Raw genomic sequence first — 20,703 nt, forward strand, 5'->3', positions numbered from 1 at the left:
AAGCACCTCGGCAAAACGGTGGTGATTGTCGAGGTACCTGGACCCAGACTATAAACCGAACACCGGTCTTAAACACATTGATATGGCCCATTGACGATACAAATTACTAAAACGAAATGACAGTCTTCTCAACAACCGGCCTTAACCACCCCGATCCGACTATCTGACGAGAAAAAGCAAGATTAAAAGAAAGTGGCCGGATCGGGTAAGGAGATTTCACGTATCCAGGGCACTAACGATATGTGGCCTAAGAAGATCTAAATCGAGATTAGGGGTCATCCTCTCCCGACTATGAATAGGCCATGCGAGTTTGACACAGAACAATTCTTTTTTATCAAAAGCGGCGTATGTGCCCTCTATGCAGCGAAAGGAATTTTTCCCAGTTGATTGCAGGGTGTCGTTCCTAGCTCCATACAGAGAGCATTTTAATAATAATATTGGGAATTGTGCATGAGCAGTTAGTATTTGGGTCCTCTGTCCAATTTTTCAAATAAATAGGGCTGTTTTATTGCCGTTACCTAATACTTTTACAATATATGTAATAAATTTGCTTTAATGAGAATCCTTCAAATTTAAAATATGACATTAATAAAAAAAATTCATATTTTTCTATCTGGCCATAAATCCAATGAACTCAAACAAATAGTCGTAAAGTTGATTAATTTAAACTAATTTGTTCTCTATTAATAACATCGTTTCGATTGTTTAAATTAATATAAAGATTTTTCTAAGAACTTTTAATAGAATAGCAGGTGCTATCCATTTAATCACATATCGCTACTACTGAGCGGGAAGTTGGGATCGAAGTCACGATAGATCAAGTGGTAGAGCAGCGGCGAATCTAGCCGAAGGTCGTGGGTTCGAATCCCGCTCGTGACACTGACTTTTTTATCTCAACTAAAAACCTTAATTAATTGTATTAAAAACGTTTGTCCTCACAAATACTCCATCTAGAGTACTCGATATTCCCCCGGACGGGGTTGAATCACTCCATTCACGCTAATACATTACATTCCATTCATTCCAATAAATCAACATTTACATGTATCATTCTTACAAACAATTATTAATTTTCATTTATAAAAAATTGATTTATATAAAACTAACTAGGAAATGAAAATGAACTGTAAACATTTTATCCAAATACGCAAAAAATTAATTCATTATTTTTTCATTCCATTTGCTTTTTCTAAATTTTGTCTCACGAAGTTCAGAACGTTAAATCAGCACCGGAGGTTAAGAAAAGAACTTCGGCTGAAAATAAATGGATCAATAGGAGGGCGGTTGACTTAATGAGACTTGACGCTTCTGAATATTTGCTTAGAATGAATGTATTCAGTCATCGCGGCTGGATTTGAAAAGATCGCTTTCAACTTTCCCCCACAAATTATTCGGAATGATGTTCCATTTGGCAGAAACGCCGCGATTTTTTCAAAACAGCCAGCCAGCTAGATAAAATCGACATAAAAAAAATACTATAACATTTATTTTAATTAATTATACTTTTTATCTTCGGCTTGTGGCACTAGCTTTTTAATCTCAACCAAGACCTTATATAAAAATTATAATTAATTAAAATAATAAATACGTTCGATTATGACTACTAAATACATATATGGATTAATATAACATTTATATTTGATAATATGATATTTTATTATATTCCATACACGAAAACCGAAAAAATTTCATAAAAATATTTTCTATATACATGGATCGATTTCGGGGTACTGCCCGCTTCCCCTCTTCAGCTCTTTTAAATGAAAAAGTGCACAGTTTCACATGTAAGGGTGAGCGGGCCAGCACCCCGAATAGATCCATGTAAAATAATAATAAATATTTTTATGAAATTGTGTTTTTTGGTTGTCTCTGTCTGTGAAATATAATAACTAATAAGATTTTTTTTTAATTTAATAGAACTGCCTATTGAAGAAAAGTAACTATCAATATTATCCATTTAAGATAATTTAATTGTTATTAATCAATGATCTTTTTGTGGAATGTTTTTATTGGTAGAAAAAGGATATCTCACAATAAGCTTTTAAAGTTTAACTTCCTTTGTTGAATCAATATGAGCTGGATTTAGCGGTTGTACAGATTATTTTCTTACCACAATGTCAGGAAAGAAAAAACAACGATAGATTGTGTATATGGATGCATAAATAGTTTATGACCCGAAGCTTGTGGCTGCTCGTGACTTCAAAATAAGGAAGGGGTGAAGAGTTGTAACCGAACAGTATCGATCTATTCCGATTTAACAGACTCGGTTGTTTTCGTGGAATTTTTTCATAAAAAAATATCAAAACCTCATGGGATTAAATTGCTCGAAGCGGTTGTTTCGGGTTGAAGAGTGCGTAATGGATTCGGACAGTCACTTTACTTTCCACAAGGCCTAAATTAACATTTCATCATACTTTAATACAAAAAATAAATAAAATAAAAATACTAGTTGAAAAAAATTAAATTTTGCTGAAATACCGTAAGTCGAGTGCTTGGAGGCTTTCAAACCATGATCTGATAGAATTTTGTTTCTCTAATGATGTACAAAGTTCTTCTCGGTTTTATTTCTTTAGTACTACTCCAGGTTTTTAATTTTTCCCTTTTCATTCCATTGTGTTCTCTCATCACTTTTTAAATACAGTTTTTCGAAATCTAGTATTTTTTCTTGAATGTTAGACGGTTTTGCCAGCTATGCTGAATCAACACTGAGTCAGTCTAAACTCGCGCGTTTTTTTTGCTTTCTTTGCGCCTTCTTCAATGATTGAGTGTAATGGATCCAGTAAGTGATATGCTGCAGGTTGAACTGAGCGTATGTTACCGACTCCCAGACCAACACCGACCGTCAACTTCATGTCGGTTATATTTACTTTGCCAAAATTTTTATATGGCTAGCATTAGATAAATGTTTTCTTTCTACTCTCCGACGAATTCTCAGTTTTACACTCTCAGCCATCCTTTTGATATGGATAAAAGTTAAAATTTAAGGATACGTTCAATTGCAGTTGTGGGTTTTGTTTAAGTGCACTGGTAGATGCTAAAGCATTCTTATTCTATTTGTAGCTTTTTTAAAATATTTTTTATACGTTTTATATCAGGTGTAACTTTCATATATGATCCTGGGTTTGGATATCATAATCAATAATCATAAGGTCATTTAAGATTTAGTTTTACAAATTCTACCCCAGAGTCATTGGCATATCTCTTCTCTCTTAAGGTCAAGAACTATTCTAAGGTATGTAACTTCTTTTTAATTGGAACTCTGGTTAAGAAAAACTCACAACTTCCATAATAAGTTGAAATACATCGTTGTCATTAGTTTTTTAAATAAAATTCATTATGAACTAAGAACATTTACAATAACACATAATACTACGTACAACATTTATCATGTTATGAGATCATTGATTAATCAAGAAATCATCAGTCAAATTGTCAAAAACATAATGAGCTAAACCAAATATGATATTAAAATATTATTGTATTTACATTTCCCAACAAGTAGAAAGGTGTTGTTTTTTAATAATATTTCTTTCAAAAACCAACGTTAAAAAATAATTACACTCTTATTCGGAGATGGTGAAATGCGGTCTGGTGTAACCTAGGTTTTAGAAAAATCCATTACGGTTCGTAGTCCGATTGAACAATTAACTTGTTTCAATTAATTAATCTTTATGAAAGGTATTGGTTGAGATAAAAAAGTCAGTGTCACGAGCGGGATTCGAACCCACGATCTTCGGCTTGATACGCCGCTGCTCTACCACTTGAGCTATTGTGACTTCGATCCGCTCGGACATTAACTTCACATCTCAACCTCACCTATCGAATTTTCCCTCCTTTTCAAATGTCGTTTAATCTATTTGATTCTCGGCGACAAATGAAATGGCCACGGAGAGCAGCGGCGTATTTAGCCGAAGATCGTGGGTTCGAATCCCGCTCGTGACACTGTCTTTTTTATCTCAACCAATACCTTTCATAAAGATTAATTTTAATCTTAACGTTGGCATGATAAAGAAAATGTTTTTCTAAAACCTACGTCACACCAGACCTCATCTCACGATCTCCGAATAATCATTGACTAACGGTCACTAAACACCACACAAAAATAAATACAATAAATGGATATTATAGTGACAATTATTACTAAAAAAATCTCACTTTAAAAGTTACACACCTCGAATGTTTTTATCAATAAATGCTACTTCAGGAAGTGTTGAGGGTGATGTCGGAGAGACGGAGTTTTTCTCTTAGTGGATCTCCTTGGCAGAGCTGGAATTATTGATTAATAAAACGACGGTAAGGAACTGAAAAATCTCAAGGGGTGCGTCACGGTTGAAAAAGCACTGAAAGGTATTATTATTTAGATGTTAAGACGGGTGGCGAAAAATCTGGGTCCCGGAGGTTTATCATGTGAAAAAGTCACTGGTCGAGTTGGTACAGTGGGTTTGTCACCGCTCGCCTCCTCAAATGATAAATGATCGCGGGAGTGATGCAGTGTTGGGGTGAGCCGGCCACCACCCTATACTATATATATATCACTGCCCAAAGACAAATAAGCCGCCCTTAAAAGTGCTCCACGAAATAGAATTCTCTCACACCATGGGAAGGATGTAGACAGCTCGTTCGGTCCTGTGAGCGGCATTAGTCCCGCCCCTCCGGAAATTGTTCCAATACATTCTCAATTTGGTGCCATTGCATACTGAATGGGAATCCTAATTCAATAAAAAACACGTCGAGAGGAAAAAAGCCGACGGGCTCAATTAAATTATAACAACGAATTCTTAAATAGCTTTTTTATAAATTACGCTTAAATCTAAATTTTAAAATATCACAAACTCAGTTAAAAAATGTGATTCGATTTGTGTATATTTACATAACTAATACATGATCGGAGTTTTGCTTCACCAATTTTTTTCTTCAATATAAAAATCAAAATACCTAAAAAGTGAAAAACGAGTGTTTAATAATTTTTCCTGATGATAATTTTAAGCTAAGTTCACTTTTATAATATAAGAAAATTTTTAGGTGTTTTGTTAGACTAGATCGTACTGTTTTGTTGTTTTTTTCACCAAAATATCAGTGGGTTTTTGCCTAAATCAAACAGGAGCAAAGGCAGATCATCATAAACGATCAAACATCACATATAATGTAAAAAACAATAACGGTGGCTATAATAATAACGAAGAAACGTTAAGAGACTACTTACATTTACATTTACATTTACTATTTACAGAGTTACGCTTCACCAATTTTTTCTTCAATATAAAATTACCGAAAAGTTATTCTAACCCACGTTTCATTTTTATAAAATAATCTAAATAAAAATAATATAAATATAAATAAAAAAAAAATAAGAACCAAATAATCTTAAATGATTATTTGGAGATCGTGAGATGCGGTCTGGTGTGACTTAGGTTTTAGAAAAATATTTTCTTTATCGTGCCAACGTTTCTATCTTCATTGAGATTATCTTCAGGGCCTTGTGTTGTCTGCATTTCAACAAAAAAGTTCTCTGATTGATAGATGATCTTAACAAATATCAAAACGTTAGCACGATAAAGAAAATATTTTTCTAAAACCTACGTCACACCAGACCGGATCTCACCATCTCCAAATAATCACTGGCTAACGGTCACTAAACACCACACATTTCTACACGAGAAGAACGAAGAACATGGGATTCTTTGAACAGATGTCAACTGCATATGGGCACCCAGCAAAGAGTCTTCTGGTCTTCTGAAGGACATCGCCAACAATGAGAAGAAACTTGCTTCGGCTATCAATCGGAGAACTTTTTTGTTAAAATGCAGACAACACAAGGTCCTGACAATGATTTCAATGAAAATCGAAACGTTGGCACGATAAAGAAAATGTTTTTCAAAAACCTACGTCACACCAGACCGCATCTCATGATCTCCAAATAATCATTGACTAACGATCACTAAACACCACACATTTATTAACAGTATTATTAATTGTATTATTTATATACATATTAATAACGATTTACCAACAACGGATAACGTTTTTCTTGGTTCATTTCAATGTTTCTTTCAGTTAGTTTTTACTTTTTCATTGGCCCCCGGGTAGCAATGTCTCTCTACTTTCTTTACACTGCTAATTTTGTGTTGTGATATAATGAGTCGGTTTATGACACGACGAGTCAGTCCGAATTATTTTTCTTGGAGAAGGAAAATTATTGCGCTACTTAGCTAATCGCCTTAGCATTCATTATTTGTCAGTTTCAAAAATATTAAAAGAAGCTGGCCTGACACAATCACAAAATTGACTGTCAAATTCACGCCGCTTTTATTGAAACGCTAGCAATCTGCTAGGGCAATTCAACACTTTTGGCATTAAAAAAGTTAAAATTCCTATTCACAGATGAAATGAGAGTGGCTCTTAAAGTCCAGAAGGCCATGAAAGAGTTTGGAGGAGACGAACATTGCTGTACGTTGAGTGACATTTGGAGGCGTCATATTCTGGGGCGGCATTTTTCTAGGTTTTGTCTTCATCTATTAAATAAATAAGAAGATAAATAATAACAGGGAGGGACCACTGTCCAACACGATCTAAACCACATGAAGAGATATCAAACAAGAAGAAAAAAGTGCTGAAAACTACATAACATTTTTTTTAATTAAACATTTGGGGGGGGGCATCGGTGGCTGCAAAGGTTTAGGCGTTGACACGGACGCGGCCGCGGCGCTCATCAATGTAAGGTAAAGGTCCCAGGTTCTAATCCGGCCGCATTCGAACCCGACATACTTACAACTGGACGTTTTTCAAAGACACCGGCACCCCGAGGGTTGATATGACCCCTGCAATGTAATCACAAAACGCTTTTTTCCTACGGTCCCAACACTAACACTAATGCCAGCGCTGTCTCAGAGGGCACATGACATGAAAAACCAACTAATGCTTGCAATGAGTGTGAGGATTTAAAGAGCAAGGAGGTACCGAAGCCTTCATCATGATTCGAGCATTAGGGTGAGGTTTGATCTAGAGGTTGATGTGAAACTTTGAATTCGGTAACGATTAAGTTCGTTCACAAAAGGAATGTTGAGGTCGTTGTGGATAGTGTCAAAGTAAGGAGCTTTGACGATTGGTAGAGGACTTTTGACTGAATAGGTTAGATAAGTTGGATTTTGGATGGATTGACAGAACCCCACAGTTCCTCTCTGTATAGTCCGTGCTAAATAAAATAAAATTAAAAACACGAGCTGAAAATTTTCACGAAAAGTCGGTACAAAATGTGTAGTTTTACTGTACGTAATTCTGGAACTTGACAGATATTATTTTTATAAAGTTTGACATCGATTTAATCATATAAATTATAATTTAAGTTAAAACTTAACGATATGGATGGTTAGTCAATAATTCTTATTAAAAAGTTTTTTAGACTGAACCATCTAGATTTTTTTACAAGACGATACTTCTATCTTTGGCTTTTTAGTTCATTTCTGAAATCTCGTTAACAAGCTCGGCAAAAGCTGTAATTATTGCAATTACACTTTAATATCCGAAGAAAAAGCCGGAACCTTATCTCTGCTATAGAAGCTAGGTTAATTATTTTTTGCAAAAAAGGTTTGGCCACATTAAACTTAAACCGGACTAATTTGGTTTTATACTGAGTTCTAACTTTTACTCTTTGTTGCCAGAAAAGCAGTTTAAAAGATGCAACTTTAATTTCTTCTTTCGATTTCATTCTTTTGCGCTGATGTATTTAAACAGTATTTTTCTTGTTATGATATTTGGTGGAAGTATATTTGATTTGAAACACTTCCTTATTTCATGGCCAAATTGTAGAAAGTTGAAAACATTTTCTGATATTTTCAAGTAGTAAAGGAAAAAATTAAGAAGTGCTTTTATGTAACAACTGCCATGAGTCGACGATATTTCGTTTATACATACGCGTCACCGATGAAATCCCAGAACGACCTGAGGCATGTCCGAAACCACTCCTGGAACGCAGCCTAGAAACGAAAATATGCTCTGTAGAATTCAAGACCCTGTATGTTTTTTTTATTACTCTCTCGTATTAAAATAAAAGTACAAACATTAGAGGGGACTTCAACAGACTAACATAAATTAATATAAACAAAAAGTATTTACATGTATAAACAAAAGTCATAAAAGATGGAAAAAGAAAAGATCTCGTTTAGCTTATGTTTAGCTTTTCAATATCTTACATTATCTTAGAACTTTTGTATTTATGTCGTGATAAACTTTAACCAAATAGCATAAAGTTTCATCATGAGGACATTTAAAGTCTGGTATTTAAAATAAATTATTGTTAATTTCCAATTAGATGTACTCATTATTTACATAATTAATCGAAAATCGCGAGATCGAGAGACTTGGTTTTAGAAAACATTTCCTTTATCATGCCAAATTTTCGATCTTTATTGAGATCATCTTCAGGCCTGGGATTTTCAAACATTGCTTAAATTTCACAAATACATGTAGGATGTGGAAAAAATGAATTTATACAATGCAAAAAAATTTTTTATATTTGATGTAGTATTATAAGTTACTATCCACAATTACTAATAATACTACATCAAATCTATCAAATACAGACTAACCAACATTCATTTCCATGCCATTCATTCACGGCCTATCACATGAATTGAACACATTTCTCTCTTCCGATAACTTTAAAATAGCTTTCAAAAACTATAAAATAATTCACACACTTTTTTCCAAAATTAAAGATCACACACCAGTAACAAATAAATATGACAATCTTTATTTACAAAATAAATTATTTAATTTGTCCAGCAACTGACATCGGTATAACATCCCAATATCTGGATAAGAGAGTAAAGCAAGATTTCAATGATTGTAATAAACCCAAAGAAATTCCTATATCACTGGCTACCCACCACTTTGAACACCAACAAAATTTCGACTTCAACAATCCAAAAATATTACATTCAGAACAAAACAAACATAAACGTAACTTTTTAGAAATGGTTTACATCAACAGAGATAAACACAGCATCAATTACAGAACAGACACATGTAAACTCAGTCGCAGCTACTACAATCATTAATCAAATTCAATATCGATAATATACATATATGATCATCATATCACACAAAACATTTAATATAACACATAAAACAATCATTACATTCCACACATCAAACATTTCTACATAGTATAATTCTTCAACAATTTGGCTTTCCTTTCCCTAGTTTCCCCGTCTACATAATCCTGAAAGGATAATCAGGCCGAACTATTCCCCATTTTTTTCCATCGTCGGCTCCTTTCAACTCAAAGAAGCCGACTCCTCATTTAAAATGTCTTTCTATCACGACTTCCTTCCCAATCCCTTCAAAATCCAACGTATATAAACATAAAGCAATATCTCACTGGCACTCTCAACACGACACACAAGAACGAATATTTGTTAAATTTAAACAATGTTTGTAAATCCCAGGCCCTTAAGATGATGTTAATAAAGATCGAAACAATTAATTAAGGTTTTTAGTTGAGATAAAAAAGTCAATGGCACGAGCGGGATTCGAACGAGTGGATCGAGGTCACGATAGCTCAAGTGGTAGAGCAGCGGCGTATCTAGCCGAAGATCGTGGGTTCAACTCCCGCTTGTGACACTTAGTTTTTTATCTCAACCAAAACCTTAATTAATTGAAAAGAATTTATTTGGTCAAGCGGACCACGAAACCTAATAAAATGTAATAAGCAAAATGAAGACTTCACTAAAGCTCTTCGTGTCTATTTCATTTGTTGCCGAGAACCAAATAGATTACACGACATTTGAAAAATGGCAAAAAGGATGGAAAATTCAAAAGGTGGGGTTGAGATGGGAAGTTAATGTCCGAGTGGATCGAGGTCACGATAGCTCAAGTGGTAGAGCAGAGGCGTATCTAGCCGAAGATCGTGGGTTCGAATCCCGCTCGTGCCATTGACTTTTTTGTCTCAACTAAAAAACTTAATTAATTGTAATACATTAATTGGTCAAGCGGACCACGAAATTAGTGAATTTAAAGATCGAAACATTGACACGAAAAAAATGTTTTTCTAAAACCTACGTCACACCAGACCACATCTCACGATCTCCGAATTGACTAACGGTCACTAAACACCACACATTATTTACATATTTTAAGTTGAAGTTAAAAAATGTGTCTTTTATTCAACAAAATTACAAATTCGTTCTATCTATAATCGTCGAAGTTTTATATAAAAATAAATTTGATGGATGTGTAATTGTCCAATTTGTAGGGATTACTGTTCCATACGAAGAACTAGACTAAATCTTAAGAAAACATCTGTGATTTTAGAGTGAAAAGTATAAAACTAGAATTTAAAAACGATCACGGCAAAATCATAAAGCAGACAGAGAAAATAACTTAAATTGCCATTAGATCCCGTGTGAGGCTGTTGAACAAAACAATCCTAATTAGAAAGGGGCATAAATCGAGTCCGGAGAATTATTGGCTGCGTATTGCCTCCAACGGGAGGATTTGTTCGGCCCATGGGATTACTTGGCTCTAGATAAGGTGCCAGCCGCTTTAATCCCACATTTTTCCCCCGTACCCACTTGCATGCGGCCTCGGAGCGTCCAGCATAAATTTTAAGTTAACGCGTTGATAAACATCCGAATCCGGCTCGTTTTCGAACCCGGGGCACCCCGTGGAAGGGCTCATGCATAAAGATATGACAGCGTGCCGAGTGTTTCATTCTCGATCTACTTCATCTCTCATTTGCCTTATAATTGTTTATTCCTCTGATATATTACCAAAAATAATCATATAATACGTTTAACGTACATTTTATTTTTTCCAAAAATAAACAGACTTCATTTATTCTCTACGTGTTCAAACTTTGTTCCAATAACATTCCAATTGAAAATTCTTTCAAACTACCTTCCCTTTTTATACAAAATTCTGTTAACTAATACATACAATTATAATGTTCAACAAATATAAAAGATCAACGTTAAGTATGGACTTGGCAGACAGATGGCCGTGCCTTAGATGTTTAGATAAGAACATATCTAAAGGCACTCTGATTCCACACTTTTTCTATTTCAATTTTCTGACCTACAATGTTCTAATAGTTGTGTTCATTATCAAATTTTATTGCTCAAACTAATCCTGAATGCAGTGGTCATCATTTCAGGATGTGTTTATCAGCCCATAGGCCAATCAACCACATATTATATTTTTATACTTGAGAAAAGTATTAAACTAAATGGTTCACAAACTGTTTAGTAGTATTGTATACCTTTCAAACTTAAAACTTAGATCCTATCACCCTAGAAGAATAAGATACAGCTGCTCTTGTTGAATGGAAAAAAATTCCTCAGAAATATTTTCAAAGGAATGCAAAGGCGTTTAACAAAACGTGATTCGTGCCAAGTGGAACTACTCAGTATTAAAGGAAACAAAATTTTGTAATTTTTTTGTTTAAGTTCAATATTTCAATTTTTTTTAATAAGTAATAAACATTTTCTTTTTAAATTATTTTTACAACCAAACCTATTTGTGGTACGCAAACTATGAAAAAGATTAAATAGATTAAAAGTAAAGGTGGTGCATTAATTTTGTCCTTCAGTGTAGCTTATATTACTAAATTTATAATTTTTTAAATTCATTTTATGTATTTTAATTTTTACATTGTAATTTGGTTGTTTTTATCTAGATCTGCCTATCCTTGCTGTTATGGTCTGTCAGATTCATTCCAGCTTTGTTCTACTGTTAAGGTTAGGGGTTATTATTCTAATTACTCGAAATTACTTTTCTTACGAGATACTTAATGAGAAATTATCTCTTAAAACTAATGCACTTCAGAACAGTTCTTGCTTTAAACTGAAATTTTAAGTTTAGATTTGATATTCAAGATTTTTCTTTTTTACCCTATTTCATTTTTTTAATCATAATAAAGATGAAAGGTTAGATTTTCAGCAAATTTGAATTTGTTACTTCCATAAATTATTTTTGTCATTACTTCAGGATAGTGAATTATTAAATTACAATTTAGAATCGTTTCTCAAGTCATATTTATATTTAGATTTGTTGAATTTTTTTTCTGGTCTTTTGTATTTCACCGCTTCTCCAATATCCTACAGTAACAAGAACTCCATCCACCAATTTTTTCAGTTACAACTATGTAACAGATTACTTAGGTATGGTTCTGGTCCCATGGGTGAGGGGTTGCACCTTTGTTGGCTATTATGTCAGCCTGTTCATTTCCTTCTATGCCTTCATATCCGGGAACCCACTTTAAGGTAATCTGATTTTGCTTTTCCAAGTCATTAGACAATTTAGGCACTCCCAGACAATTTTGGAGTTGAAAGCATGCACAATTAGTGCCCTTACAGCTGCCATAGAAGGTGTATATGGAATTTTCTCATGGGGTCTGTTGGGTGATGAACATGTAGTTTTGTCAGTAATAATGTACTTTCCAATGAGAACATATAATTGCACCTAATAATTATAAAAATAGTAAGCATTGAAATTAATCTTGAATCTTCGAAGTTACTAAATAATCTAGGAATAGTTAAGTTTATAAATAAGGATAATAGTCACAATCTATAATTTACAAATACCACGGTAACCTGGAGTTCAATGTGTTGAACACTCAGCCTATAGACCTTGTGGTCATTTGGTTCAATTCTCATTCTCACCCCTGAAATTTCTGACACTGACCCATCGCCACAAAATATTCTATCATTGTCCGTACTCTGGCTAATATGTAAGAACATAATTTATCAACTGAAGGATGATCAACCTGTAATTTGATTATTATCATTCAGACAGATTTATCTCATCAGTTTGTTATCTTCATAGTTGAGTCTCAGTTGATTTTGTGGAGTCAAGTTTGTTTTATGGCCTTGAGAGGTGGAGAATCAATAAAATAGTTAACAGAATCACATAGACACAGTGAAGATGGCAAAATGTCAAAACAGGTCTGATAAACCAACCCAGCGAGGATAGGCCAACATGTCTCAATATTTCATTATCTTCATTCATGGGTCTGAGTTATTTTTGTGAAGTCGTTTCTTTTATAGCCATGAGAAGTGGAGGAGCAAAAGGAGACTTGACTTAACAGAATCAAACAGTTTCACTGAAGTTGGTAAAATACCGACACGTATCAGATAGACCAACACAATGATGGTAGGCAGACCAAAATGATCGATCGGTAATGAAGAAATTACAAAAAAAATTGCAATTTGTTTAATGTTTTTAAACATCAAAACTGAACACAATTTGAAATATTATTAGACATACGGTGCTGACAGTAATGTTTGCATGATCAAAATCCATTGAAAGAATTGTTGAATATAGTTATGCTGCTCTGCAGTGTTTAGAAATTATTTGATAGTATAAACATTTAACTTATTATTTTTTTGTTTATTATATACTTTTAAGTACTGTAAAAGAGAAGTCATGAATTGTTATGTATGATAGTATTTATTGCAAAGATAGGATCATTTCAGCAAAATGAAACTTCTGATAAAAAGATGAAGTTTATTACAAAACAAAAGAAATCAAAATGTATACATATTTTCAAAATGTTTAACAGTTGCGTAAAATTTAAGTATGTACAATTAAGCAGAAGGAGGAGGAATCCATCCTCTGTATTTTTCATCGAGGGCTTTTGCCACGGCCAAACAAAGCCTGTCTTGGTATGGCGCTGCAACAACCTGTAAAATTCAAAATGAAGTACTTATTACTTTATAAATGTTATAATAAGGTTGTCAAAAATCTTTTTTTAATTTTTATTTCTCACCTGTATGCCAATTGGAAGGCCATTTTTATCTAATCCTAGTGGCACGTGTGTTGACGGTAGTTCCAATGAGTTAAAAATTATTGTGTACATAACACCAGCTGTTTTGACAAATATTTCACCATGATGGAGTGCAGCTACTGGGAATGTAGGGTACAGTAAAACTCCATTGTCTTTGAGAGATTCCTAAAATGCAAAAATAACAATAAATTTTATTTTCTTTTTTCTTTTTTTTTAAATCATGACATACAGCAAATGACTGCTTGAGCATTTCATTGAGTTTGTTGTAGTAAGGATATGTCGATTCAGAAATCATTAATCTGTGCTCAAGCAGAAGCATGAACAGCATACCATTAATAGAAAACTCAGATAATCCAAGAAGAGATTTGAAAAATTCAACATACACGCTCATCTCAGTCTGTACACACACAAAAATATATTAATAATAATAATAATAATAATAAACATAAAAAAAGGAAAAAAGACAATTTAGATTTTAAAGCATTTAAGGCCATGGATCTTGGATCCGTCTGCCAACACAAAAATATATATATATGTAACATTGTATCATTAAGTATCATTTGTAAATTACCCTTTTCTTTATCTTTGAAATATCTAAAAGATGGGGGATATCATTTAATCCTAAAAACACCGCACCACTCATTTCAACCGAGTCGCCTAAATCAAAATTTCCCTAAAATGTAATAATAATTTTAAATAATTCTTATTGTAATAAATAGTAATTTTATTTGCTCATTAACTGACTTTTCTAACTGTGCATCCATGATTGTTTTTCAAGTAAGCAGCTGCTTCAAGCATTCTTGTTGTTATTTCATCTTGAACACCTACGTTGACAAGGGAAAAACCAGCCGATTCTTGATAGAATACATTAATACTACCCAAATTGACCTGCAAAAGACATTTTTTGTTAAATAAACAGTTTTATTAAAAAAAAAAAGGTTATAATAAACACCTCTTGGTCTAAATGAAGCATTTTTGCATTTTCTCCTCCCATTACTTTCATCATCAGAGTCAAATCTTCAACATACCTGGTCAACGGACCAAGTACTAAAAACTTAGAAAATTTATCATCTTTTGATATAGGATAGTGGCCCTCAAGAGAAATCATCCCTTTAAAAAGAAATATGCATTACATCCAGATGAATACAAAAATATGAAAATGACTGATTAAGTAGCTTGATCATCTCCGATCAGCCTGGTCTACCTGTACACAATGGTTTATCTTTGTGATGCTTTTTGTCATATTTAGTGTTTGGTAAATAGCTTGGCACAATACGGACCAAACCAAACAAAATTGGCAGATAAAAATAAAAAATAAAATCGATAATTTAAGTGTTACCTGTATCGGCCACTTTCTTTATTAATGAATAATCTTGATCTTGGTATGGTCTAGATGAAAAAACAAATTTAATTCTCATCTGGCAGATAACAATCGATTTTTTTTTCATCCAGACTATACCAGGATTCAGATTATTTGACAGAAAATTGATAATAAACAATCTTTGCATTAATGTTTCACAATCTATTGAAATTGAACATTGCACAAACAGAAAATACCATGCGATTTGGACAATAAATATATTATTAAATATAGAAAATGTAATAGGAGCATATCAAACAGTACTAACTCGGCGTTGGTTTATGGCCATAAACTCCATTAAACATTGCCGGGATTCTAATCGAACCTGCAATATCTGAGCCGATTCCAACCAAAGAAGCACCTGCACCTAGGAGTGCTCCCTAAAAATTAAAATTTATTTTTGAACTTTACAATTTTACAAGTCTTTCTACTACCTCTCCACCAGATGATCCACCAGAGGTTCTGTAAATATTATAAGGATTGTTCGTCTTCCCGGTGACTAGGTTGTTACTCTCCCAGCACAAACACAGTTCTGGTGTGTTAGTGACACACAATGGAATCCCACCGGCTTTTTTTATATTGCTAACAGCCTGGCCATCTTGCTCAGCCTTAACGCCCATTCTGGGTAATGAGCCAACACAGTAAGACATACCTGTATTAAAAATTATTCTCATTTGCCAACTATAATTTTTAAAAATAATAATAATTACACCTTTTACACAACAGCTCTCTTTCACTGTCACGGGGACTCCAAGAAGTGGTGTTTCCTCTTCTAATGTCTTTGAGTCTTTTTGACCAGATGTTATTAACTTATCTACGTTGATCGCATCTTGTCTTGCGTCTTCAAATCTATCTTCTACCACAGCATTGAGTAGTGGATTTACTTCTCTTATTCGTGCAATGTAAGCTTCAACTACTTCTTGGCTAGTGAGCTAAAGTCAAAAATTCAAAATTAGTCACAAATAAAATATTTATTAGAAAAAATTATTTTTCGGGAAAATATCTTCATATTGAACAATCCAAATGTTATGAGTGTTTTTGTATAAGTCATATGAACAACTTTTAACAAAGTAACGTTTGGATTGTTCAATATGGAGCAATTTTCCAAAGCATATCACCAAACATAATATAATAATAACTATGAGTAAGGTTAAAACTTTGACTTTACTTCATCGTAAAGTACGATCGTCATATACTTGAAGTATCCCAGTACATCAGGATATCATAGGCAAGGTGTCAAACCACTTTACAATTTTTTAAAAATTTTATTCTCAATTACAATTCCATAAGCTAGATTCAAACCCAAAACTGGTAGTGTGACAAATACAAGTCATGAGCCCAAACCACTAAGGCAGTCCTCAACTAAGCCAATTATCAGATTTGAACATTTAGATTAATAACAAAAGTTTTAACTTTTAACAGTTTGATCCTAATTTCTCTTAAGTACAAGTTTCAGCATTTTGCCATATTCAGCAGTTGATACGTGTGTTATTTTGTTTGTCATATTTGCAAAAAAAAAGGATTACTAAAATTTAGGGAGACCACAGTAGCCAAGTGGTCAGTGTGTTAGACTCTCGACTCATTGACACTTTCGTCATGGGTTCAATTCCCTCAGTCACCTCTGGCCTTTTTCCCTTTCCCCCAAAAACCCAGTAACAAGAATTTAATTGAATGAGCTCTGGCTAATATTGACAAAATAAAGCCAACAAAGAATGAATTTTCTGAAAATTAACAAGAAATACATTTGTTTTTTTATTATTATTGTACATGTTCCATTTACTATTTTCATATTTATTCGATCATGATGTAGTCTTGAAACCCATTTTAGTATATTAGATATCGTTTCATTGTGAAATTATGTGTCGTTGTTACTTTCAGATAACCCTTACCTTTAAATTGCCTTTTGTTGTTGGATGTTCACCATACAGATTTGAACGATTTTTTAAATAATCATTAGTAAAGCTTAAAAAAAATCATTAAATCCCTTACCCTAAGTTTGAACTTTCAGTCAACCCCTAAAGTGGTCAAACATTTTTATAGTTAAACAGCAATTTTGTTTTGCTACCTGAATCAACTTTTGATCCTTTCTGTAATTTGAACTTTACCAATCAACCAAACCATTTCATTGACAAATCTACAACTGAAATATTCAACAAAGTGTAATTCATTTTCTATTAAATGGATTGAAAATATTAGCCCATAAAATAATATTGTAATAAAATTGATGATATAGATTTGATTAGAAAACATACATTAGGAAATTATAATCTCAGGATTTCTCTTCCTTTTTGTTGACACTTGTCATTCATTTTAGCATTTATTCAAATAAATTTATATAAGCAATGTTGCCTAGTTTTATTCATTTCATTTTATTTAGATTCTCAAAATGATAAAATATGTAGTATTATTTAACATAATCATTGTAACATTTCACATTGAGCAGATTTGATTATAAAATAGTTTAAAAATAATTTTATATAAATAATTAAATGTAGTTAATTTTTTTAATAATATGATCTTTAATTATGTTAAATATACATATATGTAATTTGATTAATTACCTCTTTATTTCTAATTTTTTTCGCTAATTGTGTAGCACTGAGTTTGAGCAAGTCAGATTTAATTGGAGGTACATATTTGATTTTCCTGAATGACAACAGGTAAAATACTGGGATCAGAAGGAGTGAAATGATTAGCTGCACCGCACCAAGTATCCGCACGCCGATCTCCATGTTGCAATCTGATTAAACAAAACAAAAAATATATATATTATATACATAAAATACCTCAAACAGTCTGAACCATGAGGAATGTCTTTCTTGTTTTGTTATTCAATTGTAAACTTTTTATATATTAAATAATAAAGACATATAGTATACATAAAATATATTTAATATGATTGATAATTAGATTTTATTGAAATTTATGCAAATGAACATCAGATTTAAAGCTGATTTTTATATAAAGTATTTATTTATTACCTATTAAAAGCCAAGATACAAATAGATATCTCATAAATAATTTTGACATGCATAAGGTTTATACATTTTCTAATAGACAATTGAAACTGAACGACTAAAACTAATAATGCCACATGATATCTACATAATTAACTTATGACCCAAAGGCATACGAATTTTTAACTACAAAAGCTAATGTGAAACTAAGGAGTTCATGTTTAATTTAATAAACGAGAGATAAATGATAAAGATGAACAGTTGGGGGTAAAGTGATAACACTATTGTATTGTACCGTAATTATGCTGGAGTGCTTAATGTATTGAAAGAATATGACTTTTTTTAGAGAAAGTAAACTGCTGACACCAGGAGGTATGCAACAGAAAGGAAAGGGCCAGAACAGTCAATAAAGGCAAGTGTCATGTAATGTAAATGACGAGAATTTTCAAACACTATGGGAAAACTCCATAACATATTTAGAAATACAGTTGGACTTCAAGCTGACTTACACCGCCACATTCATTTTGTCTGTGACAAACCATCAACCAGAGCGCTTCACTCAACTTATTCCCATTACTAAATAAAAAATCTGCCTTAAATGTTAATTACAAAAGCCCATCTACCTTCTCTATATTTGACCTATTTTAACTTACACCTGCCTTGTGTGATCAAACACATGTAAAACCATAACTCAACTCAGCAAACTCCAAACTGCACAGAACAAAAGTCTGAGAATGGTGGATTTAAAAGTGGACAACTATTGACTATATGCACTCTGTTCTTAGCATGCCAAGCGTAGCCACATTTACTGGATAACAGAAAATTTTATGAAATCCTCATCAGATAATTATAACACGATCTTCTACAATTATAAAAAATATAAACACAAGAGAACAATCCAATAATTCAATCTTTATTAAGATTTTTTTTTCTTTTTACCCCATATTTCTCCAAGTTTATTCTTCTCCCAATATTGCTTGTAAATAAATTATTATTACTATTAGTACAGTTAATATGATTATGAATCCATCTAGTTCATGGAGAAGATCATAAAGAGTATTACTAAATATTCCAGCCTCCCTGAATCAAATAAGATGCAAGAAACGTCTCTGTAACCCTATAATGCATCAGTTAATTGTCTTGTATATGGATTCCATAGGACACATTTACAATCAAGATTTGATCACTCAAGGTCCTTATAAATTAAAAATAAGCTATAAGAATTACTGAAATTTACAATAGTGTCGTTAATAAATCTATGGTTTTATTAGCCAGTTGATTGTAGATTGAATATGATTTTTAACTTCAAGTTATGGTAAAAATAAATTCAAAGATCTTTTTTACAGTCAGTTTGCACAATGTTAATTCAAAATAATTTACTTTTATAAGCCTAATCAGAAATAAAAATGGAGTGGGAAAAAAATATTTTCTTTTTTTAAGTTCAATTGAATTCTGTGATACCAATGTTCAAGGCTGTATAAAGAATTTTGCAGTGTGTTAGTCTTCAGTTGTTTTCATAGTCTGTACAAACTATATTTTCAGATCCTAAGTAAAGAGTGAAAAAATTAATATGCGGAAAACAAGATTAAATATCATTTATAAAAAGTTTAAACAATAAAGGCCCAAGTAGTGAACCATGAGGAACTCTATAGGAGTCGGTAAAGGTTTTAGATAATATAAATATTAATTTGACTGTTTGACTTATGCCAAATTAAAGTTTTCAAAAATTGCTAATCAGTATTTACATAATTTGCAATCAGGTTGAAAGCTTTCAAAAAATCAAAATATATAGAATCTACTTGTTGAAGAGCATGATAGGACTTAGTGTACTTGTCAATGGAGTGAATTTACTTAATTTCCAGAATTTTCTATGTCTGAAAACAAACAATGACAAGGTTTAATATCACAAATCTCAACACTAGGAATCAATCTTTATTTTTTTTAAATAAATGAATAATCCAGGCTCTAAATTGCAATTGAATGTGTGTTCAAAGCTTTATGTGCTTCATTTTCAACATTGCAAACATTATTTCAGAAATAACTGAAATATAAATACTTTGGGCCTATTATGTAGGTATTGCTGTTTTAATATTAATGATAAATTAAACACAAAATAATGTTTATAATTTTGAGAAGAAAGCCCATAAGACTTTGAAAATGCATTAAATTAGAATTTGTTTTTACACATCAATATTTAAAATGTAATTATAAATTCTTATTCCTTTATGACAATAACAATCGAAGGTCTGCTTTATCCAAATTGAAATAACATGATAAATGTAAATTATTCTATCATCATAACAGGTCGACCTCTGGCTTTATTCTCAACGTGAAGTAAAGTTCTCATCATTCTATTATGACATCAAACGCCATATGATTCTAAAAAAAATTGATATTGAATTATCATGCCTCGTTATTTTAATGTTAGCTTTTTAGCTAAATTTATTTACCTGCTAATCGAAAAAATATAACTTAAAAGCACATAAAGTTTTTATTTCACGTTGCGACAAGACAATTTGTAAAGTTTTTTTTAATAAAATCTACCAAAAATTAAAATTAACTATACATTTTAGGGGGGCGTCACTGTAAGGTAAAGGTCCCGG

General features: G+C 32.4%; 1 protein-coding gene across 2 annotated transcripts in view; it reads right to left on the bottom strand.

The window, feature by feature from the left end:
- Positions 1-13,483: 13,483 nt before the first annotated feature.
- LOC106670128 (fatty-acid amide hydrolase 2-A-like) overlaps positions 13,484-20,703 on the bottom strand; it is a 31,679-nt gene continuing 24,459 nt past the window's right edge. For both annotated transcript variants that reach the window (XM_024230683.1, XM_024230682.1), the window contains 10 exons: positions 17,705-17,883; positions 15,856-16,075; positions 15,578-15,795; positions 15,412-15,523; positions 14,736-14,893; positions 14,528-14,671; positions 14,355-14,456; positions 14,013-14,180; positions 13,766-13,948; positions 13,484-13,679 (listed from right to left, as the gene is read on the bottom strand). In XM_024230683.1, the coding sequence (XP_024086451.1) occupies positions 13,584-13,679; positions 13,766-13,948; positions 14,013-14,180; positions 14,355-14,456; positions 14,528-14,671; positions 14,736-14,893; positions 15,412-15,523; positions 15,578-15,795; positions 15,856-16,075; positions 17,705-17,875 (1,572 nt within the window). In that variant the 5' untranslated portion in view covers positions 17,876-17,883 and the 3' untranslated portion in view covers positions 13,484-13,583. The remainder of the gene's footprint in view (positions 13,680-13,765; positions 13,949-14,012; positions 14,181-14,354; positions 14,457-14,527; positions 14,672-14,735; positions 14,894-15,411; positions 15,524-15,577; positions 15,796-15,855; positions 16,076-17,704; positions 17,884-20,703) is intronic.

Source organism: Cimex lectularius, unplaced genomic scaffold (assembly GCF_000648675.2).
Source record: "Cimex lectularius strain Harlan isolate CLEC.00 unplaced genomic scaffold, Clec_2.1 scaffold40, whole genome shotgun sequence".
NCBI classification, from domain to species: Eukaryota; Metazoa; Arthropoda; class Insecta; order Hemiptera; family Cimicidae; genus Cimex; species Cimex lectularius.